The sequence below is a fragment of the Acipenser ruthenus genome, chromosome 8 (assembly GCF_902713425.1).
Source record: "Acipenser ruthenus chromosome 8, fAciRut3.2 maternal haplotype, whole genome shotgun sequence".
NCBI classification, from domain to species: domain Eukaryota; kingdom Metazoa; phylum Chordata; class Actinopteri; order Acipenseriformes; family Acipenseridae; genus Acipenser; species Acipenser ruthenus.
The window spans coordinates 37,037,490-37,059,448 of record NC_081196.1 but is presented as its reverse complement, the minus strand read 5'-3'; the positions used below and the strand labels follow the sequence as shown (position 1 = coordinate 37,059,448).

Below are 21,959 nucleotides of genomic sequence, written 5' to 3'. Positions count from 1 at the left end.
AGCGCCTTGTGAAGATAATTATTATTATAATTATTAATACAACCTCATACGAATTTGTTACGGATTGTAACGGCACTCGGTCTTCGCCATGTTGGCTCAAACGCCTTCAATTGACTACGCGATTTCTACTCTGAGTTGAAGCCAAAATGGCGTCAGTTACATTTTTCATACAAGACTTTATATGGCCTGTTTATCAGTGTACCGTCAGAACTTACCATGCTAATGTATAGTAAAGCATTTAAACATCTCGGCGCCTACGCCTTGCATTTACTAGAATCTTTAATCATGGGGGGCACGAAGTTATACTCGGGTGCATGGGTTTGTATATGAAACGATTAACTGCATTTTCTGATTTTTAAAAAAATATCGTGCAACTAAGTATACATTATGCGCCTATTTATGTGATTATACGGTAATTCAGAAGTTCAGATGTAGAAGTTCAAATGTCATTGCATGGAGGCAGTCTGTAGTTAAATGACATCCATGTAAGCCAATCCGCCGATGGCATTCCTCACCATTGCCCAATCAGTACTGGTGTGTGGTGTTCTGTTACATACCTCCGTTTGTTGAGTGTCTGGTGAATGTTGGTTTTTTCTGTGCTGTGAGCGGCCTCCTATCGGAAGAGTGGAATAAAGAGGGCCGAATAAAGGGAAGGTCGAAAGTAGGGCAACCACAGCAGCAAGGGAAAGAAAGCGACAGAAGTGCATCGTTTTGTCAGTGCTTGTGGAGAGGGGAAACATTTGCTGTTATATTTTTGTGTGTTAAATTTGTTTTCCCTACATAGTTTTTAGGTTAAAAAATTACAATTGTCAGCCGACATGGCAGCGACGGGTTTGCGAGCCTCCTACCACCGGCTAATGAACAAAATCGAGTTTATTTTGCCGGTGAAGCTGAGACCCTTGTACAACCACCCGGCAGGTGAGAATGTAATAACAAAACGAATGGTAATGTCCTGATTGTATTCCTGGTAAGTAGGGTGGTTACTGGTATATTAATCTAACATCTTTAACAAATCTAGTCAACCAATTGTTTTTTTTTGTTGATTATTTCGTCCAAAATACTGCGGTGTACTAGTCTTACCGGTGTAACAACATTCTTATCTTAAAAACCCAGGCCTGCCATCGGAGAGGTTCGTATGAATCATTGATTTAGTAGGATTCAGTCAAAATTGCCTGTGCACACAGTTATCCCATTGTTGATGTTTTTATTTCAGTGAAGATTATTTTCAAGACAGACGGTTTTGCTTACTGTATTGCTCTACACAGCAGCATTTGCGAAATGATTTGAGGTATTATACCGTTTACTATGAGTATACTAATTATGTTCTAGTGTCCGGTTCAAACAAATGTAGAGATTTTAACTTTGTTTGTGGCTGCTAACCTTTATCTTTATAAAGTAGTACTGTTTTGTGTTGCATCTTGATATGCCTAAAACTAGTACAACAAGCCCGTTGTACGAGTTACAGAAAAACGCTTAAATACACCATCTTGTAAAATTAATTTTGATTTTAAATTGGTTCATCCTGGCTGTAGTTGGCAACGGACTGCAGTAAGAAACTGCCCACGGTATTGGGGATAGTTGTTCCCTTTCAATTCGAAGATGACCACCAACGACATTATGTATGGGACATGCCTGCCCATTGGGTGGGTAATTGCTGAGCGCTCTATACCAGAGCTGCCGATAGGCCCCTTCCTGGAGTGACGCATTCGGTCCAGCCCACCAAGGGATTAAAACCGTCATCCTGAGGAAACCATTTCTCTTTTTTCTTCTCAAGACGGTATGGTAAGACCTCCTTGTTGAGCTGAGCGTGTTGATACAAAAGAGCTTCTCAAGTCAAATCGAGTCAATTGTATTTCCCTTGCATTCGTGCTGAAAGCTGGCTAGCCGCTTTCCATGAATCAACGACTGTGAAAAGACTGAGCCCTCTGCCTTTCTGTCTTTCAACGGCCTACTCGCTTGCAGCTCTACAGTGTCGGTGCACAGACACAGCGCCGCACGGTACACGGTGTACTTAGTGCTCGGTATGCACTGTGCTTGGTGCCCACTGCACCAGTACTAATGCAAGAACGCACGGTGCTGCACGGTACACGGTGCACGTAGTGCTACGGTACTCGGGACGCATGATGCGCACGGTGATCGGCCGATTGCTTGGTGCCCACTGCTACAGCACTAGTGCTACGGTACTCGGTACGCACGGTGCACACAGTGATCGGCCGATTGCAACAACGTTAGTGCACGTACGCACGGTGCTACACGGTGCACGTAGTGGTTACGGTACTCGGTGCGCTCGTTACTCGCGATGCTAGGTGCCGACTGCTACACTAGTGCACAGGCATACGGTGCCCGCAGTACTCTGTGCCTTCCGCTACAGCGCTAGTTTGTGAACGCATGGCGCTGCACCATTTAATCAGTGCTTGAGCGGTCATTACAGCCAGTGCAAGCGGTGTTCGGTGCACAGCCGATGCAGAACACCGAAATGATGTTAGACAAGTCAGGGTTCCACGGCCTGCAAGGCAAAGATCCCACAGGAGGATAAGCATACCCTCTGTGCGCGGTGCTTGGACGTCCAACATGCCACCTTGGCCTTCGAGGGAGGTGGCCTGCAGCATCTGTGTGGCTTTTCAGCCACGGGTGAGGGAGAATAGGTTGGAGAGGGCCACGAGGGCGAGTTCTGTGTCCTCGGTGGCCGGACCGTGGGTGGCTCTTGGAGTCCCAGAACCCCTCCTCCATGAACTGTCCCAGGACCCCTTGCTGGACATCCCTGATGCGCAGGCTCCCCATAGTCGCTCCCCATCTCCGCAGGCGACAAGGGTGAAGCGTTCAAAGCAGGCGAGGGACATTATGGACCTCAAAGCTCAGGTGGCCCAGGTCCTGGAGCTTTTGGCCAAACGCTTGCGGCCACGGCCGCAGTCCCAGCTCAGTTACAGCCAGGGTTAGACTCCTACATAAAATAGTGAGTGGACTGTAAAGTACAAAGCAGGATATGCATCCCAAGGACCCACTGATCCAGATGACAGTCCTATTTTGTTAATCAAATTTACAGTGCTACTCAGGACGGATTAACTATTTCTCTACCCAGTTGATCCCATGTAAACAGGGCCGGATTAACAAAGTCAACAAAATTAATCAATTTTAAAAATGCAAGCTATATCTGCTCCAATACACCAACATGGAACAATTTGAACAATAACGATTACTATGCAACTGTTTAAACGTTAAAAAAAAAATAAAAAAATCTTATTTTACATACTGTTTGGTTTGGTAAGTATGTCATACAAGTTAACTGTAAAGTGAGAGCAGAGGTAATTCTACTACCACATAATGTTAAGCAGTGTGGACACAAGTGGATACCAAAAAAAAAAAAAATCCTCCCAAATACAATATTCAGTTCTCAAAAGAACACAATTAATAATACAGGGACAAGGACACACCAATATTTTACTGTCAAACACAACTCCCCTAAATCCTGCTATGCAAATCACAAATTACTAAAAAAATCTTAGTAATAGCAGAGAACAAAAAAAAACAAAAACGGAGACCTAAAATTGATAACTTTAACTGTGCCTTACAAAATATACAAAAAGCATATGATTGTGTCACTATCGTCTTACCAAGAGGAACAAAAAAATCTTCTACACTCCTCTTCATCATATATTAATGGTCGTAACAGTTAAAGGTTAAGGCCCTGCCGGTGGGTGGGTTGACCCGGCGTGCCCGAACCCTCAGTGCAGGGTGACAGAAACGCACCTCAAGCGGTCGGAGGCGCAGGCAACTTGCCTGTCAAACACAGTGAGCATGCTGATGGCGTATATGGAGGGGTGTACTGCGCGAGGCCCTGCTCCCTGCGCCGGTGGCCATGGAGCTACGTTTCCTGTCTCCAGTCTGCCGCGCTTGCACCTCAGACACCTGGGTGCTCTCCACCGTGCACAACGGTTATGCGCTTCAGTTTTGTTTGGGACCTCCTCCATTTTGAGGTATCACGAATACTTTTGTGACAGACCCTTTCCAGGCCTCTGTACTTCAGAAGGAAGTGGCCGTCTTGCCGTGCAAGTGAGCCATTCGTCTCATAGACCCCACCTCCCATGGAGAAGGGTACTGCTCGAGGTATTTTCTGGTGCCCAAGAGAGATTTCTCCCCATCCTAGACCTGAGGCTCCTCAATGGGCTCTTAAAAGAGAGGAGGTTCCAGATACTGACCCACCGTCACATTCTCCAGTCTGTCCAGCTGGGCGACTGGTTCACCACTGTGGACTTACGGGACGCGTACTTTCACGTTCCCATTCGTCCAGAGTACAGGAAATATCTCCGCTTCTCTTTTCAGGGAAGCGTTTACGAGTTTGCTGTGCTGCCATTTGGCCTCTCCCTAGCTCCTCGTACATTTTCAAAGTGCGTGGACGCTATCCTGGCCCCCCTGCGGCTGCAGGGGATCAGAGTAATAAACTATCTCGACGACTGGTTGATCTGTTCCCAGTCGCGAGGGAGCAGTGGCCCACACGGCGGTCGTGACAGAGCATCTAGCGAGGCTGGGCCTCACCATCAACGATGCTAAGAGTCGGCTTACACCAGGGCAGTGCACAACGTACTTGGGGCTCTGGCTGAACTCCAGTACGATGCGCGCATACCTGTCAGGCGACGGAGTTGCAGCTATCCAGGGTTGCCTCACCCTGTTTCGACAGGGATCGCAGGTCGCCAGAAACTGTTGGGTCTGATGGCCGCAGCCATATCGGCTATTCAGCTGGGTCTACTTTGCACACACCCGCTACAAGCGTTGGTGCGTTCCACTTAAATCCCAAACGCGACGGCTGACGGTGTCTCACGCGTGCTCGGCAGCCCTGTGCTGGTGGAGGACGACCTCTCACCTGCGTGAGGGTGTGCGGATGGGAGTAGTGTTAAACCGCCAAGTGGTGACGACCGACGCCTCCAACTTGGGTTGGAGGGCGGTCTGGGAAGGCAGAGGAGTACGCAGATCCTAGCTGGACCGCTGGACGTCCCTGCATATAAACATGCAGGAGTTGCAAGCGGTCTCCCTTGCTCTCCACCACTTCCTCCCTGTGCTGCAGGGTATACATGTGTTGATCCAGACAGACAACACGACAGTGGTGGCATATGTCAACCACCAGGGTGGCCTATGCTCCCCGGGGTTGCATCGCATGGCCTTCAGGCTACTGACATAGGCTCAGAGGAACTTGCTGTCCCTGTGGGCGACACACATTCCCGGAGTGGTGAACTGGGCAGCAGACCTCCTCTCCAGAGAGGGTCCGCATCTGTCGGAGTGGCAACTCCACCCTCGGGTAGTGGAGCGCATATGGGAACGGTTCAGGAAGGCGCAGGTCGATCTCTTTGCCTCGGCGGAGACGGCGTATTGCCCCCTGTGGTACTTCCTCCACCGCTTAGGCAGTCCACTCGGCGTAGACGCCCTAGCTCACGAATGGCCCGAAGCGTTTTTGTATGCTTTCCCGCATATACTGCTGCTCCTGGCCTTTCTCGAAAAAGTCCGGTTTGAGGAGGCATCAGTTTTTCTAGTGGCCCAGGAGAATCTGGTTCTCAGCCCTGTGCCAGCTGTTACACAGCCAGCCCTGGGCGATCCCACTGCACATGGATCTCCTCAGTCAGGCGAGAGGCACTCTTTGGCACCCGGAACCGGGCAGGTTCCGGCTATGGGTCTGGCCCCTGAAAGGGCTAGAAGCCATTACCCAATCTCTTGCCTTATGCCAGTTATCTTACAGTTTCTGCAAGAACTGCTTGATGCTGATACGTCACCTTCCACTTTTTGAAGGTGTATTTAGCTATTTCTGCATGCCATGCCCCCGCAGATTCAGTGTCTCCGGGCGCACATTTCTTGACAACCTGATTTCTTAAAGGCGCTCTGCGATTACACCCTCCCAGGAGGACTGTTCTCCCTGAATGGAGCCTTGATATTGTACTGGAGGTTCTCACGAAGGCCCCGTTTGAGCACATATACTCCATAAAGTTGAAGTACCTGTCTATGAAGACAGTCTTCCTCATAGCTATCGCCTCCGCTAAGCGGGTCATTGAGCTGCAGGTGCTGTCTGTGCACAGCTCCTGCATGTGTATTTGGGAGGATGGCAGCAGGGTGTCTCTGCGCACCGACCCTGCTTTCCTACCCAAGGTGATCAAAGCCTTCCACATTAATCAGTCTGTGGAACTGGGGTCCTTCCATCCACCCCTGTTTGCTTCAACGGAGGATGAGAGATTGAATTTCCTTTGCTCAGTGCGGGCATTGAGATGCTACGTGGACAGGACAAGAGCTCTGCATCAGTCTGACCAGCTCTTTGTCAGTCACGGGACACGGACCCTAGGACAGCCCCTCTCAAAGTAGCGTCTCTCACATTGGATTGTGGACACAGTCTCGACTGCATATAATGATCCCCCACCTGAGAGGGTAGCTGCACACTCCACTAGAGGGTTGGCTACATCTTGGGCCCTCTTCAGAGGGGCCTTGATGTTCGATATTTGTACTGCGGCTAGCTGGGCTACGCCGCATACTTTTTACAGGTTCTACCGCCTTAATGTGGTAGATCCTGCCCTGCCTTCATTAGGCACAAGGGTCCTTGAGGGTGTAAGCTCACACGCTGCCGTTCCTTCTCCCTCTCGACGGCTCTGGTATACATTATCCCGTACATAATGTCGTTGGTGGTCGTCTTCGAATTGAAAGGGAACGTTAAGTTACTTACTGTAACTCTGGTTCCCTGAAAGAGAAGATCACCACCAACCACGAGTTTGCATCGGTCGCCCTCACAGGTTCGATGGAAAAAGAAAAATGGCTTCCTCAGGATGATGGTTTTAATCCTTAGGTGGGCGGGACCGAGTGCGTCATCCCAGGAAGGGGCCTATCGGCAACTTTATGATCTCTAGAGTACATCACATCAGCCTATACTACTCCTAATCTTCTGCCGTTTAATCCATACAGCTACTTCCTCTGGCTAAGCCCAGTTCTTATAACCTTATGACAAGCTACTGAAGAGCTAATGTAAATTAAATTGGCTTCCAATTAATTTAGCACATACTGGTACCAATATCCACATTTTAATATTTTTGAGTTCTGAATGCCAGGTCTTCAGGTAAATTGGTCCATGAGAGTGTTTGAGGTGTTAGAAGATTGCTAGGAACAATGTTGTAAGTAAGATTGTAGTTTAAGATAGTAAACACGATGATTCAAAATCAGAGGCAGAGTCACAATAAATGTCTTGGTTTAATTTAAAGTAAATTGTAAAATTGTTGATATACTTAATGCAGCAAAAATAATATATTAAAAGGGTTAATGCGTGGCCAAAGGTTTCTCACTGATAATTTACCCTTTCTCAGTCAAAAACGGCAAGTTTCTCAGTATCTAAAAAGCTTAGAGGGAACGCTGGTCATGACCACAGCTGCTGCATGAACCTAGGGTGTATTCTGTTGGTGTTACTACAGCACCTCTGGACTTCCAGGCATTTGTGTTTGATCAGATCGTTATCCTCCCTCTCACGCTTCAGTTTAAAACATGTGATATGCCAGCTTTTTTTCCCCCTTTACGGACTGATGTCATAGTGAATAGACATATATTTTAAAGGCAATCTAAGGGCACCAGTGTTGCACACTCCACAAAGCAGGAAGTCGCTAGAGAAACCACACAAAGTCGCTAGATGTTGCTATTTAGACTTTCTAAAGTCGCCAAATATGTCGCTAGATAATTTACCACTCCTCTTGGAATCGTGTAACCAGAGTAAACACCAATATAAACAATATTAAATGTATTAATGATGGCTGATAATTTTTAAATGTTCTGTTTATATTTGTCTGGATTATCTATTATTATTATTATTTATTTCTTAGCAGACGCCCTTATCCAGGGCGACTTACAATTGTTGCAAGATATCACATTATTTCACATTATACAGATATCACATTATTTTTACATACAATTACCCATTTATACAGTTGGGTTTTTACTGGAGCAATCTAGGTAAAGTACCTTGCTCAAGGGTACAACAGCAGTGTCCCCCACTGGGGATTGAACCCACAACCCTCCGGTCAAGAGTCCAGAGCCCTAACCACTACTCCACACTGCTGCCCTACCTATCTACCTATACAGTTAGTCTGATGTAATTGATTTTTTTGTAACATTATACATCACTTATCGCGGATTTAGTACATTGTTTAAATAATTGATGTCGTTCGCTTCCACTAATAAGGGGGCAGCAGTTGTAGTAGTTATGTGCATTACGGTTTAGCAGGTCACTCATGATCTCTTTGGTTCACAGCCACAACCAGTCTCCACAGCAACTTTTTAAAGCTGCGCTGGGCTGTGCAGGATCTGCACAGATTTATGTGGGTGGAGTTGAGTGATGTCCCGCAGCAGCCCTCGAAAAACGTGCATCTCTACGATTCTGTCCAGAACTGTGCAGACCTGTGCAGAACGCCACCATTGTACTACTTCAGGACGAGAGAGGCCTGGTGTATTGAGCTGCTTGTGACCTTATGTTGTGGTGATACAATTTGGTGACTTCTTTCTCTGAAAATCCCTGTTGTCGGCAGTGAAAGTTGCTAGATTTGACACTAGTCGCTTTGACAATGTTATTGTCGCTAGGGAAACCCAAAAGTCGCTGGATCTAGCTACAAAACTGCTAAATTGGCAACACTGAAGGGCACCCATGGAAATTGCCGCATGACTGCTGTTAATTCTGAGCCCTGCATTAATATGCTGGTAAGGGGTCTGCAAGGCTGTATATTTTACTACACAACTGTAGAAAAATGTGTTTATATTTTAAAGACCCTACATTGACCAACTGCTTTTAATGTTAGTTAAATTGACATTTTATTTTACAGTAAGGCAAAGATTGGAAAACTACAAAGCGGTATGTAATTCAATATGTTAACAACATTATTCAGCAGGTTTAATTCGACTTTATGAAGCAAAGTGTGTTCAATTCTATAGGATGATGAAACACATTTGGCCGTGGCTGTACACAAACTTAGTTTCTTGCATTTAAGTCTGGACTACTAGTCTGGCTGTCCCTGGCATGACTACTTGATTATCTTATTGTGCAAATTGAACTCTGATGTTTGTGCAATTTATCACCAGATTTACAAATGCATGTTGCTTTATTTTTAATTAAACCATAATTTCAGTGCAGCTTGCACATTTAACTCCCAGTAAAATACCTCAAGCTCAGAAAATGTAAGGTAGTTTTCAAAAACAGCAACAGAAAAATCTTTAAATAAACAGAATATCTTCCCTGTAGGTAATACTAGGCTTTGGAGGCCAAATGCTTAAATATGGCCTGCTACCAAATTCTGCAATGCAAGACTTTATATTTTGGCAGTCACATGTACATTATTAGTTGTATTATTTCTACACCTGAAGGACTTTGGAAATAATAGTGCTTTTCATTTTTTCACTCACTTGATGCAGTTCAGAGAGGACATTTTTTTACATGTGACTGTTAATGGACAGCCCACAGCCAACTCCCCTCTCACCGATTGGCTGAGAACACTGCACTAGTATCTCATTGTCTCACAGCACAGTTTACTGAAATATTTCCTTGAAGGGAAAGGACTTTACACCATGTCACTGGGTTTAATGATGCTGTGAACTCCAAGAGAGCTTTCTGGCTTTAATAGTAACATGTAAATAGCTATATTAAAGTAAAAAGTCCATAACATATACAGGAAGCACCCCCACATAAGATCTAGATAATGTGTGCTTTATTACTAGTTTTTATTTAGCCTGAAATCCTAGACACGAGATGATTGACATTTCAAACAAAAATCTGTCATCTACTGTAATTAGTATAGCATTCTCTTGTTTGTTTATTACTCCATGGTAGCTTATCTGCCTATCTGTTACTGGATGCTAAGTGATTGTGCAGCACTTTAGGATATTGTTATGGCACTATGCACAGTGTATGTTGTGTTTTAATTTCCCTCGTCACAGTTTTAAGGCTAACTGACTGCATCAGTTAAAATGATTGGGGTTTACAGACAGAAATACTGTACACTATCTATACTGGCATGCATTGTGTCTTACTCTAAATAACAGCAATATTGAGATCAGCCAATTGAGATCAGCTGCTGTTTAGATTAATTTAATAGATCCAAGTCTGTGGCTGAGATGGGAACTGAACTCCAGACATCGAGGGCATATTCATTCAGAAAGACCTTTAGCCAGATTATCAATGAATGTTGCAGTACATATTTTCCTCACATTGTAGTATACCAGCAACTGACTGATCAAGCTTATGCATAGTGTTGCGCCTTTTCGGTTTTTATCTTTAAAAAAAAAAATTCTGGGAATTTTTCAGAGTTTATTTTACATATATTAAAATAGGGATAAAATCAGTAATAAATAGTTTTTAATTGAAACATCGGTAAAAATCGGGGGGGAAAAAATCTCAGTATACACACTTCACATGTAATATGATGCGTAGCAGCTCTGTTTTCTGATTAAGTGTAATGTCCCTGGCATGTATATTGAAGCAGGATCTGTGCAAGTCGAAGCCACATCCCAAGTTAGCTGGTACTTTGCAAACGTTTGGCCAATCGATGTGCTGACGGAAATAGGATCTACAGAAGGTATGAACATGACATCAGCACAAAACAAGCCAGGTTTAGTCACCTTGAAATCATAAAAAGAAAAGAAAATTGACAGAACTGGACGGTGCAAGCCATCGGGAGACGCATCAAAAATCACACTGGACATTTCCATCAATGCGTTCCATAAATTTACAAACTAAATCACGATTTTCTGTCAAATATTTACAATTAAGATTGTCGGCGTTAGGCAGTGTTTTAGCTGATGGACAGACAGTACTGTCGCACAAAGTCACCAATACATACCTCTCTGCAATAAACAGTGGCTGTCCAGCAAAGCACAACGCACTGACAAACTCATTAACACAGTCATTCTGCACTCTTTTTATTAAATTGCGTTTAAAAGCTGCATAAATGGATTGCTTGTCTCTCGGTTCACTTTATTGTTTTAGTTGAATGTGTTGCTTATTTTTCAGTATGTTCTTTTATTGTCAGTGCAAACATGTACCTCAATGCAGCAGTATTTGCAGCGCTATACATCATCTGCGCATCTGACCCACTTCTGCTATTTTTGCTTTTCGTAGATTTCGAAACGACATTAGTTTTCTTTTGAATATTCATAAACTGATTTACGTTTTCTCCCCATGCCTCATCCACTAAACAGATTATATTTTCATGTAAGTATTTCAATTTAGATTTTGGTCAAGCTAGTAGTTACTATGCCAAGCAATTGCCACAATAATCAGACTTTGATTGGCCAACATAATCAGGTGATAATGTGTTTGAAGTGACAGAGAACCACATTTGAACGTTATTTGATCCTCTGACGTCTAAACGTCTGCTATACCCTAGGATACAGTGTAGGGCTGCTTATTACAATGTCGGAGTCAAAACAGCATTTTAATTAAAATAGTGTGCATTTCCTAGAAAATAGTACCTGGAAAATATTAAATAGACAAATCAGGTATAAATCAGTAAAAACCATCCAGTTAAAAAAAAAAAAATCCTGTCATTTTTCTGTAAAATTCTGAATAAACCGGAAACGCGGAACACTACTTATGCATGATTGGTGTTCTTGACCATACCGATGACAGAAAAGTACAGATTCAAGAAGAGATTCTCATATTAAAGGTCTGGCTTCTCTGGCAAAATAGTTGTCTGGAATGGCATGTTGTAGTCACCCCATAGCTTTCAGTCTGTAATAGAAGTATGTTATTGCACCATTAGTTCTGTAACATTGTCTGTTTCACTAACCTCAAGACAGGAAGAGGTGGGGTAGTAAAACGCAAGCTAGCAAGTATTTCAAAAAGCAAATCTATGGTAGGATTGTTTTATATGCAGTTAGGGCTACTGGCCAAGTTAAACTGTCTTTAAAGTGGGGTATTTTAGTGATCTAATCTGAGATTGGTCTAGCATTTCATTTACAAATATTGGGCCCTTTTTGTACCAACTAGCTCTGACAGTGAATGACTTTCTCTTTGGTGTATTTTTATCTGTAAATGAATATACAGTAAAAAGCCAGGGAGAGACCGCAGCCGTGTAAATCTAATGCCACTCAGATCATTAAGATGGTGTCAAAAATTTGTGTTGCATTACGATCAAAACCAACAGCAAAAAACAGCATGATTATATTTTGACTACCACATGCTATTGCCTTAATGACAGGGGGTGCTTCTAAAGGTCATAGGGGTATGCATGAGAAAAGAACAAATAACCATTAAAGTAAAAGATGAAATAATGATCTTGAATTGATTTTTTTTTAACGGTATTTCATATTATCTCTAAACCAATGCACTTAAATATTTCATTTTTGTTTAGCAGTTCAAAGTGAACTGCAGATGAAAGAAAAACTTGCAGAATCCATCAAGTCTGCACTTTCCACCTGCATGCATTTTGATTCAGTGAATTTCCACTCTGATATATTATTACTAGTGTGGGTGCAGCGCTGTAGCCAGACCTGACATTGTACAGAGGTCAAACTTAGGTTTCAAACTATAGCTGGCAGTATTTATATGACTGCTTGGTATTTACTATGCAACCTCCAAATCTATGTTACACGGCAAACCAACAGAGAAAATGAAGGAGTCTTTTGAACTTTACCAGAATTTTTACATGAGCATCAGCACTGATGATGCAAAAAAACAACCGAGGACATGATCTCGGTGTCCTCATAGCTAGTGATGCCCATGGGTGGGTGAAGCAGGCGTCTGGCGATTGTGCCTATGGAGAGCGCTCTGTGCTGCTTGTGATCTTTGCTGTTTTCAGCTTGTCTATCAGTGAAATACAATCTTTCTGCATTTTGTAGAAGTATAAATCCTCCAGTAAACATTAAATAGTACTCACAATACTCATACTTTGACGGTTTTTGTTTTATTTATTACAGCGGCTTCATTTTAGTAACAGTAATAGCGGCTGGTTGAATATATTTTCAGCGTTTGAAAAACGAAAAACGAAGGAATAAGTCTACAGAAATTGCAAAGCAACAGAAAGTTATACAAAGTCCATTTGGTGAATTTTTATGCTGGCTTTAATAAAAATGTTTACTTATTATAGTTTTATCGTGAGGTTAATGTTTTTGATATTGTAAACGTTTTAAATGGCACACACAATTATGCTGAGATGCAAAGTAAATGGTAACGTGGTAAACGTGTTATTAAACGTGGTAAACATGCAGGCTATTTTGTATTATTTATAATAACTTTGCCGAATAGAAAGCAAATACCAGTGTTTCCAAAGATATTCCTAAATTTTAATTCTGTGCATCCAATTAAAAGTTTTTAGAATTAAGCCAACTGTTTGGTATTCTGTTCTAAACCAGCAGTTTGTCAGTCCAAAACTGTTGACAAATTATATGTTAAATAAACAGGGAAAAAAGAGATGTGTTGATCAGATTATTCTGCCGTTTATTAAAGCGCGGTACCATTCTTTGAGCACAAGTTGTAAAGGTACTTGAGCTGAAACCTCCAGACAGAAGGGGTACAGCTTCAAGACATGGTTGAAAACCCCTGACACAATTGAACTGGATTTCATGAGTTTGGGGTGGCCTTGGTTAATGTCTCTTGAGACCTTTCTTTTTTTATTTGTGGTTTTATTTAGTTTTTGCACTCATTTCCAGTCAACACAGATGGACTGTATACCCCTAGCCTCTTGTTAGTCCCACAGCGCAGGTGCCAGTATTTGTGTTTCTGCCAAAATAATTCTTTTACAATATATTGGAAACTAATCACCCATTTATGCTGGAAGTGAACATGGACATTCTTTAGCAAGAAATCTTTACCTGCATTTGTTCTGGCCTCTGATTGATTGGTTAAACTGATGCAACTCCTTGCCTAAATCGGGTGTTTATTACAAGAAATTCTTTCACACACACGATTTGTGACATTCCTAATGTTATTATTTACTTGCTAGATTTGAGGAACATGCACTAAATGGTGTTCAGTTAATTTCAAGACAAAAATGTATTAAAAACCAGGAATGGAATTACATTTCCAATGACAATGCAAAGCTCTTTGAGGCAGTAAATTAGGTTCACATATGAGAAAATTAGAATGTCCAGTACAGGAGTCAAATTGATTTGTCATTAAATAATAACAGTATGTGAATACTGTATATTAAACTCAATACAGTGAATGCTTCCACTATCAGACAAATATAGGATTAATGTCAAAGGGCGAGTTTACATGTAGAAGTTTCAGAATCGCTGTGTAGATGTAACCAGCGCTGGGACAATTGGAATATTTGTTCTAGACTGTAAGGTACAAATGTGCATATTTGTGTTGGCCAGAAGTGACATCTTATGTGTTCATTCTGTCTTTTGTGGTTGTTATCCCTACCGCAAGGTGAAATTAACAAAACGCAATGATTGTTTAACTTCAGTAAAATGTGGGTCTATATATTTCTCCTTTGCTGTGCAAAAAAATGTTGTTTTCCTTTAGCTAGAGCACCATGACGAATAGAAGCAAGCTGTACTTGAAACTGAGTTCTGGAAAACCAAATGTGCATAATCTAAACTAACTTTACCTGTTCCTCCTGTTGTCATAGACTTGGTATGCTCAAGAGGATACCTGTGTTTGATTTCTTCACTTTAAAAACCAAGTCAGGCAGCAGTGGAGATACATGTTTAATAAAGTTTATAGTTATAAGCCAATAAAAATTAAATACATATTTAAATACCAACACTTTTATTAACTGAATTGTATTGAGCTGGTTCAAAGGGAATGTGTCTGTTGGATAAAGCTGTATTTTTTTTTTTTTTTTTTTTATCTGATGTGTACATTCCTTGTTATTGAAATTCCGGTGCAATAACAGAGTTGCTAGTATTGGTAACAAAACCAGTATCAGGAGTATGCTTACATAGACATATCGTGATTAATTAAAATATATTTAGAACAACTTGTAATTAAAAGAAGTGTTCTAATTTGGTCATAACTTCAACCGATTTAAAATTATATTTTTAGCAAAACAATCGCATACATATTACATTATTGTTAGTGCAACTACTAAGTTGGTTTTGATTAGAAAAAAAATATTAACCTTAATCTTAAATCGAAGCTTAATGCACATTTAACCATTGTAATACCGATATGCTGTCATTTTACTGTAAGCGAGTGTTATGCAAACTGAGCTATGTACAATGTCTATTGTATTCTCTTTTATCACTGGCTCAAACTAATATTAACTCTCATTGAAAGTTGAAGTGGCATTGCCCTATTTACACAATGCATATGATGTAACAGTGGTTAGTCTTTTGAAGGACAGTCTGCAAGATTTACTGTATCAAGAGAAAACATTATATACAGACAAATCAGATACCTTTTAGTGAAACCACAGTAGGTGTATTTAAGTTTGAAAATTGAAGGTAGGCTAATGCAGTTTATGGAAACGTGGTAGAAATGCATTGGCTAGTGGGTGCATCTGTTTTTGAGAGTTGGGGTAAAAGGTCATTGATTGCTTACAGTTTACATATTGCAGAAACATTTACTCCTCTTCAATGGAAGACCACAGCAACCCCTGCTGCTGTTGTAATAGCTATTTCCATATTTCATCAGTGCTACTGATTTCAAAGTTTTTCAGAAAATGCACAATTGTCATTGTCGCGACCGGCGGCATGCTATAATCTACAGAGCGAGGGAGGGAACATGTGAATCCCACTGTATTTTCAGAACCACACCACATGAAATTTACTGTAAATGTAAGTCCCAGTGATCTGCTTTTCCAAGGTCCAGACAACTGATTGGCTGATAAGCATACTAATCTGTGTAAATCAGTTTTGTGACAAAAAGGTGTTACTACAGGTGCAACATTGGGTGAATGCACTAGACAGTTTTTCTGAAATTTTCACACAAGGAACATAGTCGGTAGCTGATTTAGAGATCACTATGGTTTGTCCTGTTTTTGCAGAGCTTCAGAAGTACTGTAATATTATCCAGAATGAGACGCCCGCCCGCCTGCAGTGCACTCAAATAATTGTAATTGACTGTCTTCTTGACCTTTTTTCTTTTCATTACGTATTCTTAAACTTGTACTGACCTGGGCTGACGCATGCTTGAGCTTATTTAAGCCCAGAGCAGTCGTCGTTTTGATCCCTGTGAAATTCCAAAGCTACAGACATGCACATGACCCAGTGTTAAATATAAATCTGTTGAAAGAAACAGAACATTGAACTACATGGAATAATTTCCTTTTGTATGCAGGTGTTATTATTCATGCATGCATTCATGTGTCTGTACCATTAAAAAAAGGCCTCATACTTTTATTTATTTATTCTCTTTTTCCATTTCTAGGTCCAAGAACCGTTTTCTTCTGGGCCCCTGTAATGAAATGGGTGAGTGTGATGTTGATGTGTGTTATTTAAAAGTACCGCTGCACACACCGGTTATTTCATGATTCGGTTTGAGCTCTTCACAGAAATCAGCTGCTGACAATCAGATGAGGTTCATTAGTGTTGATTAGGCTAATTTACCATTCAAAGTGAAACACGTGAAGAAAAAGCTGCTTGGATCTGCAACCCACACAAATCCAAGCAGCTGTTTCTTCACTTGTTTCACTTTCAATGTTGAATTAGCCCAATCTACACCAATGACCCTAACCTGTGGAGAGTTTGAGCCGAATAATCTGTTTGTGCAGCACTACTTAAAAGCTTTTGGATCTAAAATTGCAAATGTACAGGAGTACTACATGCATTTTATTTTTTCATACACATAAATTGATTAATATTATTATAATGTTAAATATTATCAATTCTAAGGTTCAGAAACATTTTGCAAGAGTGTGCTTTTAATTTTGTTTTATTCAGAATGTAATTTTCACCAAAAGGTTGTTGTGAGAATAAACACCCAAACCATGGTTTCTTTCCTTTTTAAATGTGTGCTATTCAAATTAATTCTTCAGACATTTATAAAAAATAAAAAGACAACAGAACAGCCCTCTTCCTGTTGGTCCACATGTATTGGAGTCCCCTGTGCAATGTTGGTCCCTTTCCACGTAGAACTCGACGTAAAAGATGCCGCAGTGTTAAAGAATACCTCTGAAAGGGACAAACTGTCAAACACAGTGTAAACTCGGATACCCTTTATACAATAGAACCGTGGATCAACACGGAGGAGAGGGCTGTTGTACCTTCAAAATGAAGACAGGACTAGAATGTGAACCATGCAAAGAGATATTGTGGACAAACCAGGAAACGTAGTGTAATCGACCCACAGCTTCCTCCGAAGCTTATTATAGACAAAGAGGTGACCGCGTTCTGGCTGGCTCTCCTGGATTGTTTATCCCTTAGCGTGGTTCACCCAATCCCTGAGTGAGGGCTCAGTCTGTCAGCTGTAATACACTGTCATGGCTCATGGAAACTTTCTCTTGTCAATCATTCCAGGGCTTGGTAATTGCAGGGTTAGCAGACATGACCCGGCCAGCAGAAAAACTCAGTACCTCACAGTCAGCAGTGTTGACCGCCACAGGTATAGAAGGGGAAAAGGGGCTGCTTCACCTTTTTTTTTTTTTTTTCTTATGTTCCTTTATTTGGTCATCATTGTCTTGAAACATAATCTGCTGCAGAAAATTGGGTAAAAAATAGTCAAACCTGTCTAACAATGGCCACCACCAACTGATGATGATGCCATCAGACTTGAAATAGAATGACTGGGACATTTGATTTCCCCTTTGTGTCCCATTCAGTCCCCTGAATAGCAAATCGTCTCCTCTTTAACACTAGAAACGCCGGAATTTGACCCATACATTTTTAAACTGCTTTGTTATGAAAATGAAAGACATACTATCGGATACAACAGAAAAGTTTTATGCATGAATATCATATATAACATTTGAATCGCAAAAACATTGTATTTAAATGGAAAATTAAACATAAAACATTAAAATGAGCACATATACAACACGACTACAAACAGTGAAAAAATATAATAAAAAACACATTTCAAAAGAAACGGGTACGTACATATACCCGTGTATAGGTGTAAACGGATACATGTACACACAAAACTATAAAACCGAAATCATTGTTTCTAATGCTACATAAAAATAATAACACTACTTCTGGTATGACGGCTGCATTTTACTCTATGGAGGAGCGTACGCGTCTGCCAGCTGTCTGTGCCTGCATCCAGGAGCTGTGTTGTAAACACAGACGCAGTTCCACTGAACACTATTGTGTAAACTGGTACATACAAACCTGTAAAACTGAAATGTTTTTTTTTTCTAAAAGTAATATAAAAAAGAATATATAACATACATTTCGTATTAGGCACATAAGTTGTTACCCTACCTGTCATTTCAGTTTGCTGAGTGCAGCTTGCCATATTCCAATCAAAATGACTACTTTCAAGATTAAATATTTCCTTCTGATATATTCCCAGTTGCATTTCTGGAATAAAATGAAGGATTGTTGTCTCCCAGGTACATTGAAAAATAAGCAACTAGGCTTTCACTGAGTTGGCATCTTGACAAATTCACAATCATAGCAACCTCTGTCTCGTAGTCAGTCTACAAACAAAGAAAGGCTTGAAATAAAAAAAAATTAAAAAACACCTGTGCTAGGAGGAGACGTGTCTTGTTTGCTGCATTTACAAATAAAATAGAATATCTTACTTTATTTAAAAAAAGACATGTATTGTAATGCATGGGTCACATTGACCCATGTGGCGGTTCTAGGTAGAACTGTTTATATCAAACGCCGTCAGGCTATTCAATATTTAGGAATAGTCAAAAACTGACTTACACGTACGATTTACAACAGAAGAGTAATTAACATTTTAAATGCAAAATGGGTCAAACTGACCCGCATGGTGGTTCTAGTGCACAATATTTTAATTAGAAATCCATCCCAGAGGTACAGTGGTACCCCAAATATTATCAGTTTGCTACAGAATGACTCTGTGGGACATTGGTTCTTCATTTCACCCCAAAACATGTTTCTGCAATGGTGACTGCCAAGGATGATGCATATATTGTATTTGTGATTTAACAAGGTAATTGTAAAACTAGGATGATAGATATGGGACAAGATTAAAAAACATTGCTCCAATGAAATATTTGCACAATTTGTATATTTTTTTTCTAAAGGGGTGGGGGGGATCAAACTATTTAATTAATATGTTGAACATTTATTTAAAGTTTTGCAAACATCACCAGTTTTTTTTTTTTTTTCATTCCAAAAGGGTTCAGAGAGAGCAAATAAAGAGGAACATTTGTTTGAATTTGAATTTGTTTTACACGTTGTTTGTGATTAAATCCAAAGTAACAAAAAAGCGATTCTCGTTTCTCAAAACATTTATTTTATTTTCAGTTAATCTGATACATCCCTAAGCACAGTTCATTAGGAACAAACATAACTTCCAGTCCTGAATCCCTGTAACGGGGGCAGGCCATCCCTGAAAATGAGGTGTTGCATCTAAGTGGATCTGCCATACTAACATTTCTTCAAATAAATAAATGGAGGACTCTATTAAACACCCAGCCATGCAGTAAATGCTCTCCTCCACGTTCTTCTCTGACTTGTAATTTGTACATGTAGTCTCTCCAGCCAGCCAGACTACATCTTAAACTGTGAGACTATCAATGAAACAGTCTAATTGCCAAGTATCCCATGAACATGCTCTGCCTTTACCCACATATATAAAGAAGCTCAGTCAATGTATTATTTATTTGTTGTACTTTTGTAAAATGTAGTCTTCTTTCTATGTTGTAATATGTGTTTGTAAGCAAGGGAATGCTCGTCATATTATTCTGCAGCTTGCCTTTTTTACCCAATGTTTCTATAGTTTATATCTGCTCTGCCCACAGGTTTAGTTTGGTCCAGATACTCTCTGGTCATTATTCCAAAAAACTGGAGCCTATTTGCTGTTAACTTCTTTCTGGGCTGTGCCGGAGGATCCCAGCTTTACCGTATCTGGAAGTAAGTGTGAATCTCCCATTGAGGAAAGTCCTGATTGCGGTCTAAGGTTGCTGTCTCTTGTTGGATAATGATGATATCTGGTACTGTACTAGGTTCAAGAAGTCTGTGTTCATGTCTTGCACTTCCTTGGAGATTTATGGAATCATTTTTTTGGCTACAGCCACTTTAGAACAAAAGTTAAAAATGTAACTGGTAAGACCTCCCTTTTTAGAAAGAAAATAATTGCAGTCAATTCTCATTAATGCCGGTTTCAAGGGACCCGCAAAAAAATTCAGTAGTCTAAGCTAAATGCATACTGTCAATTTTTATTGAAGTTACAGTAAGACTGAAATCAAATTTAAATTACAGAACAATGACAAGTTAAAGGTATTGTGCATTTTCTTGAAAATACAGTTGTAAGTGAATTTTTATAAAGTATACATTGCAAACGAACTGCACTTGAAACCTGCATGTCCCATTCTGATCACAGGCATTTTTAAAACACAAAAGCAAGGCGTCCTGAATGTCGGGTATTGAGCAAATTGGTAACACTGACGACTTGAATCCACAGAGGGTACGATAATACAGACCTATGAACAGCAAAGTGTTTGTGGGAATGTTGAAATCTGCAGCAACATCTTTCTTTTTCTTATTTGCACCAACAGGAAAGTTGTGTTGTGGATTTGTATTAGAAGTAATTTACAATAAGCAACTGCTAAATTTGGCTGGGACTATGTAGGAAATTCATCTAATCGAAGTTAGTTTTTACGAGAATTGACTATTGAGTATACTATTGAGTATAAATATGACTATTGAAGAGATAATACACATACCATTCATTTTATTTGTAGGTACCATGTTTTTGTAGTTGTGTCTTCCTCTTTTCTCAGGCTAATGCAGAATGCCTCTTATGAGTTACTTAGAAACATGTGAGGAGCCACGGAAGCTTGCGTGTTATTTATTGCAGTACCTCAAAGCCGTCAGTTTAGAGACATGTTAGCTCTACTATTGAACTACAGTGCCTAAGCTAACATTAGGAGTCCAAGGTCTGTTTTTAACTTCTTTAACTATTTCCTGACAGTTTTGTGTCCCATTTTGTTTTGCAGATATGACCGGGAGCTTAAAGCAAAAGAAAAACAACAAAAAGAAACAGAGTCTCATCAGTCATGAGTGAAAATGAATCCTGATCCAGGGATTGAAAGGGAGCTAGGTTAAATAGTCATTTAAAATTCTCCAGTGCCTTTCTCATTAAGAGAAATGGAACTAAATAACCATTGAGGTGGAGATTAACGCACACTTAGAATGAAGAAAGCACTAGCTTTTTTTAATATATATATGTATTTATCAATACATATGCACTGGTGTTTCTTTTATAAATGAATTGAAAATGTCTGGTCTTTTGAATAGTATTAGAACAGGTTTTTGTTTAAGATTCTACACCAATTTCCATGGCCTGTTACTGGTTTTAAACTGTATTAAGGATCGTCTCCCACTAAATAAAAAAAATTCTCTCATCTGCTATTTTTATTTTATTTGTATTAGTTATATTTTCATGACTGAAATCTATTAGATACGCTAGTTTAACATTTTTATTTCAGTTTTATTCTAATATTTGAAGTCTTGAATATTTAACATACTGAATATTAATAGATATGGCAGGTTTCATAGAACCCGATTAGCACCAATCAGGGATTACCTTATCTTAAGTAACACTAGGTAGCTCAACATTAGTGCTAATTGGAGTCTGTGAAACCAGCAATTACTTTTAACATTCCGCCATGTTTTTTTTGTTTTTTTTGTTCTTTCCCCCTCTACCTCCTTGTCTTACCCTCTCACACACACACAGTCGTTAAACTGTAATTTCCATGCAGGGAAATATTCTGCACACAATTAGTTAGTAATTCTGGTCAGTTTTTTTTTCAACACCGTAGTGCAAGAATTTTGAATACAGTACAGTCCGCACCGCCTAATCGGGATTTCTGCTTCAATGGGATCAACTGAGACGGTGCTTCCCAATGCTATTTCTGTCCTTTAACTGTGTGACT

At 40.4% G+C, this 21,959-nt stretch overlaps 1 protein-coding gene across 1 annotated transcript; it reads left to right on the top strand.

Annotated features, from left to right (window-relative positions):
* Nucleotides 1-558: 558 nt before the first annotated feature.
* On the top strand, nucleotides 559-21,428 carry mpc2b (mitochondrial pyruvate carrier 2b). The gene is made up of 5 exons (XM_034011593.3): nucleotides 559-918; nucleotides 16,313-16,353; nucleotides 17,401-17,485; nucleotides 19,824-19,935; nucleotides 21,021-21,428. Exons 1-5 carry the CDS (start codon nucleotides 819-821, stop codon nucleotides 21,082-21,084), a joined length of 402 nt encoding a protein of 133 aa, XP_033867484.1. The 5' UTR covers nucleotides 559-818; the 3' UTR covers nucleotides 21,085-21,428.
* The last annotated feature ends 531 nt before the right edge of the window (nucleotides 21,429-21,959 follow it).

Excerpts from the sequence above, each read along its gene's own strand:
- mpc2b (XM_034011593.3), top strand. The coding sequence starts at position 819 with ATGGCAGCGACGGGTTTGCGAGCCTCCTACCACCGGCTAATGAACAAA. Across the intron at positions 919-16,312 it reads CTTGTACAACCACCCGGCAG|GTCCAAGAACCGTTTTCTTC; the intron begins GTGAGAATGTAA and ends TTCCATTTCTAG. Across the intron at positions 17,486-19,823 it reads AGCAGTGTTGACCGCCACAG|GTTTAGTTTGGTCCAGATAC; the intron begins GTATAGAAGGGG and ends CTCTGCCCACAG.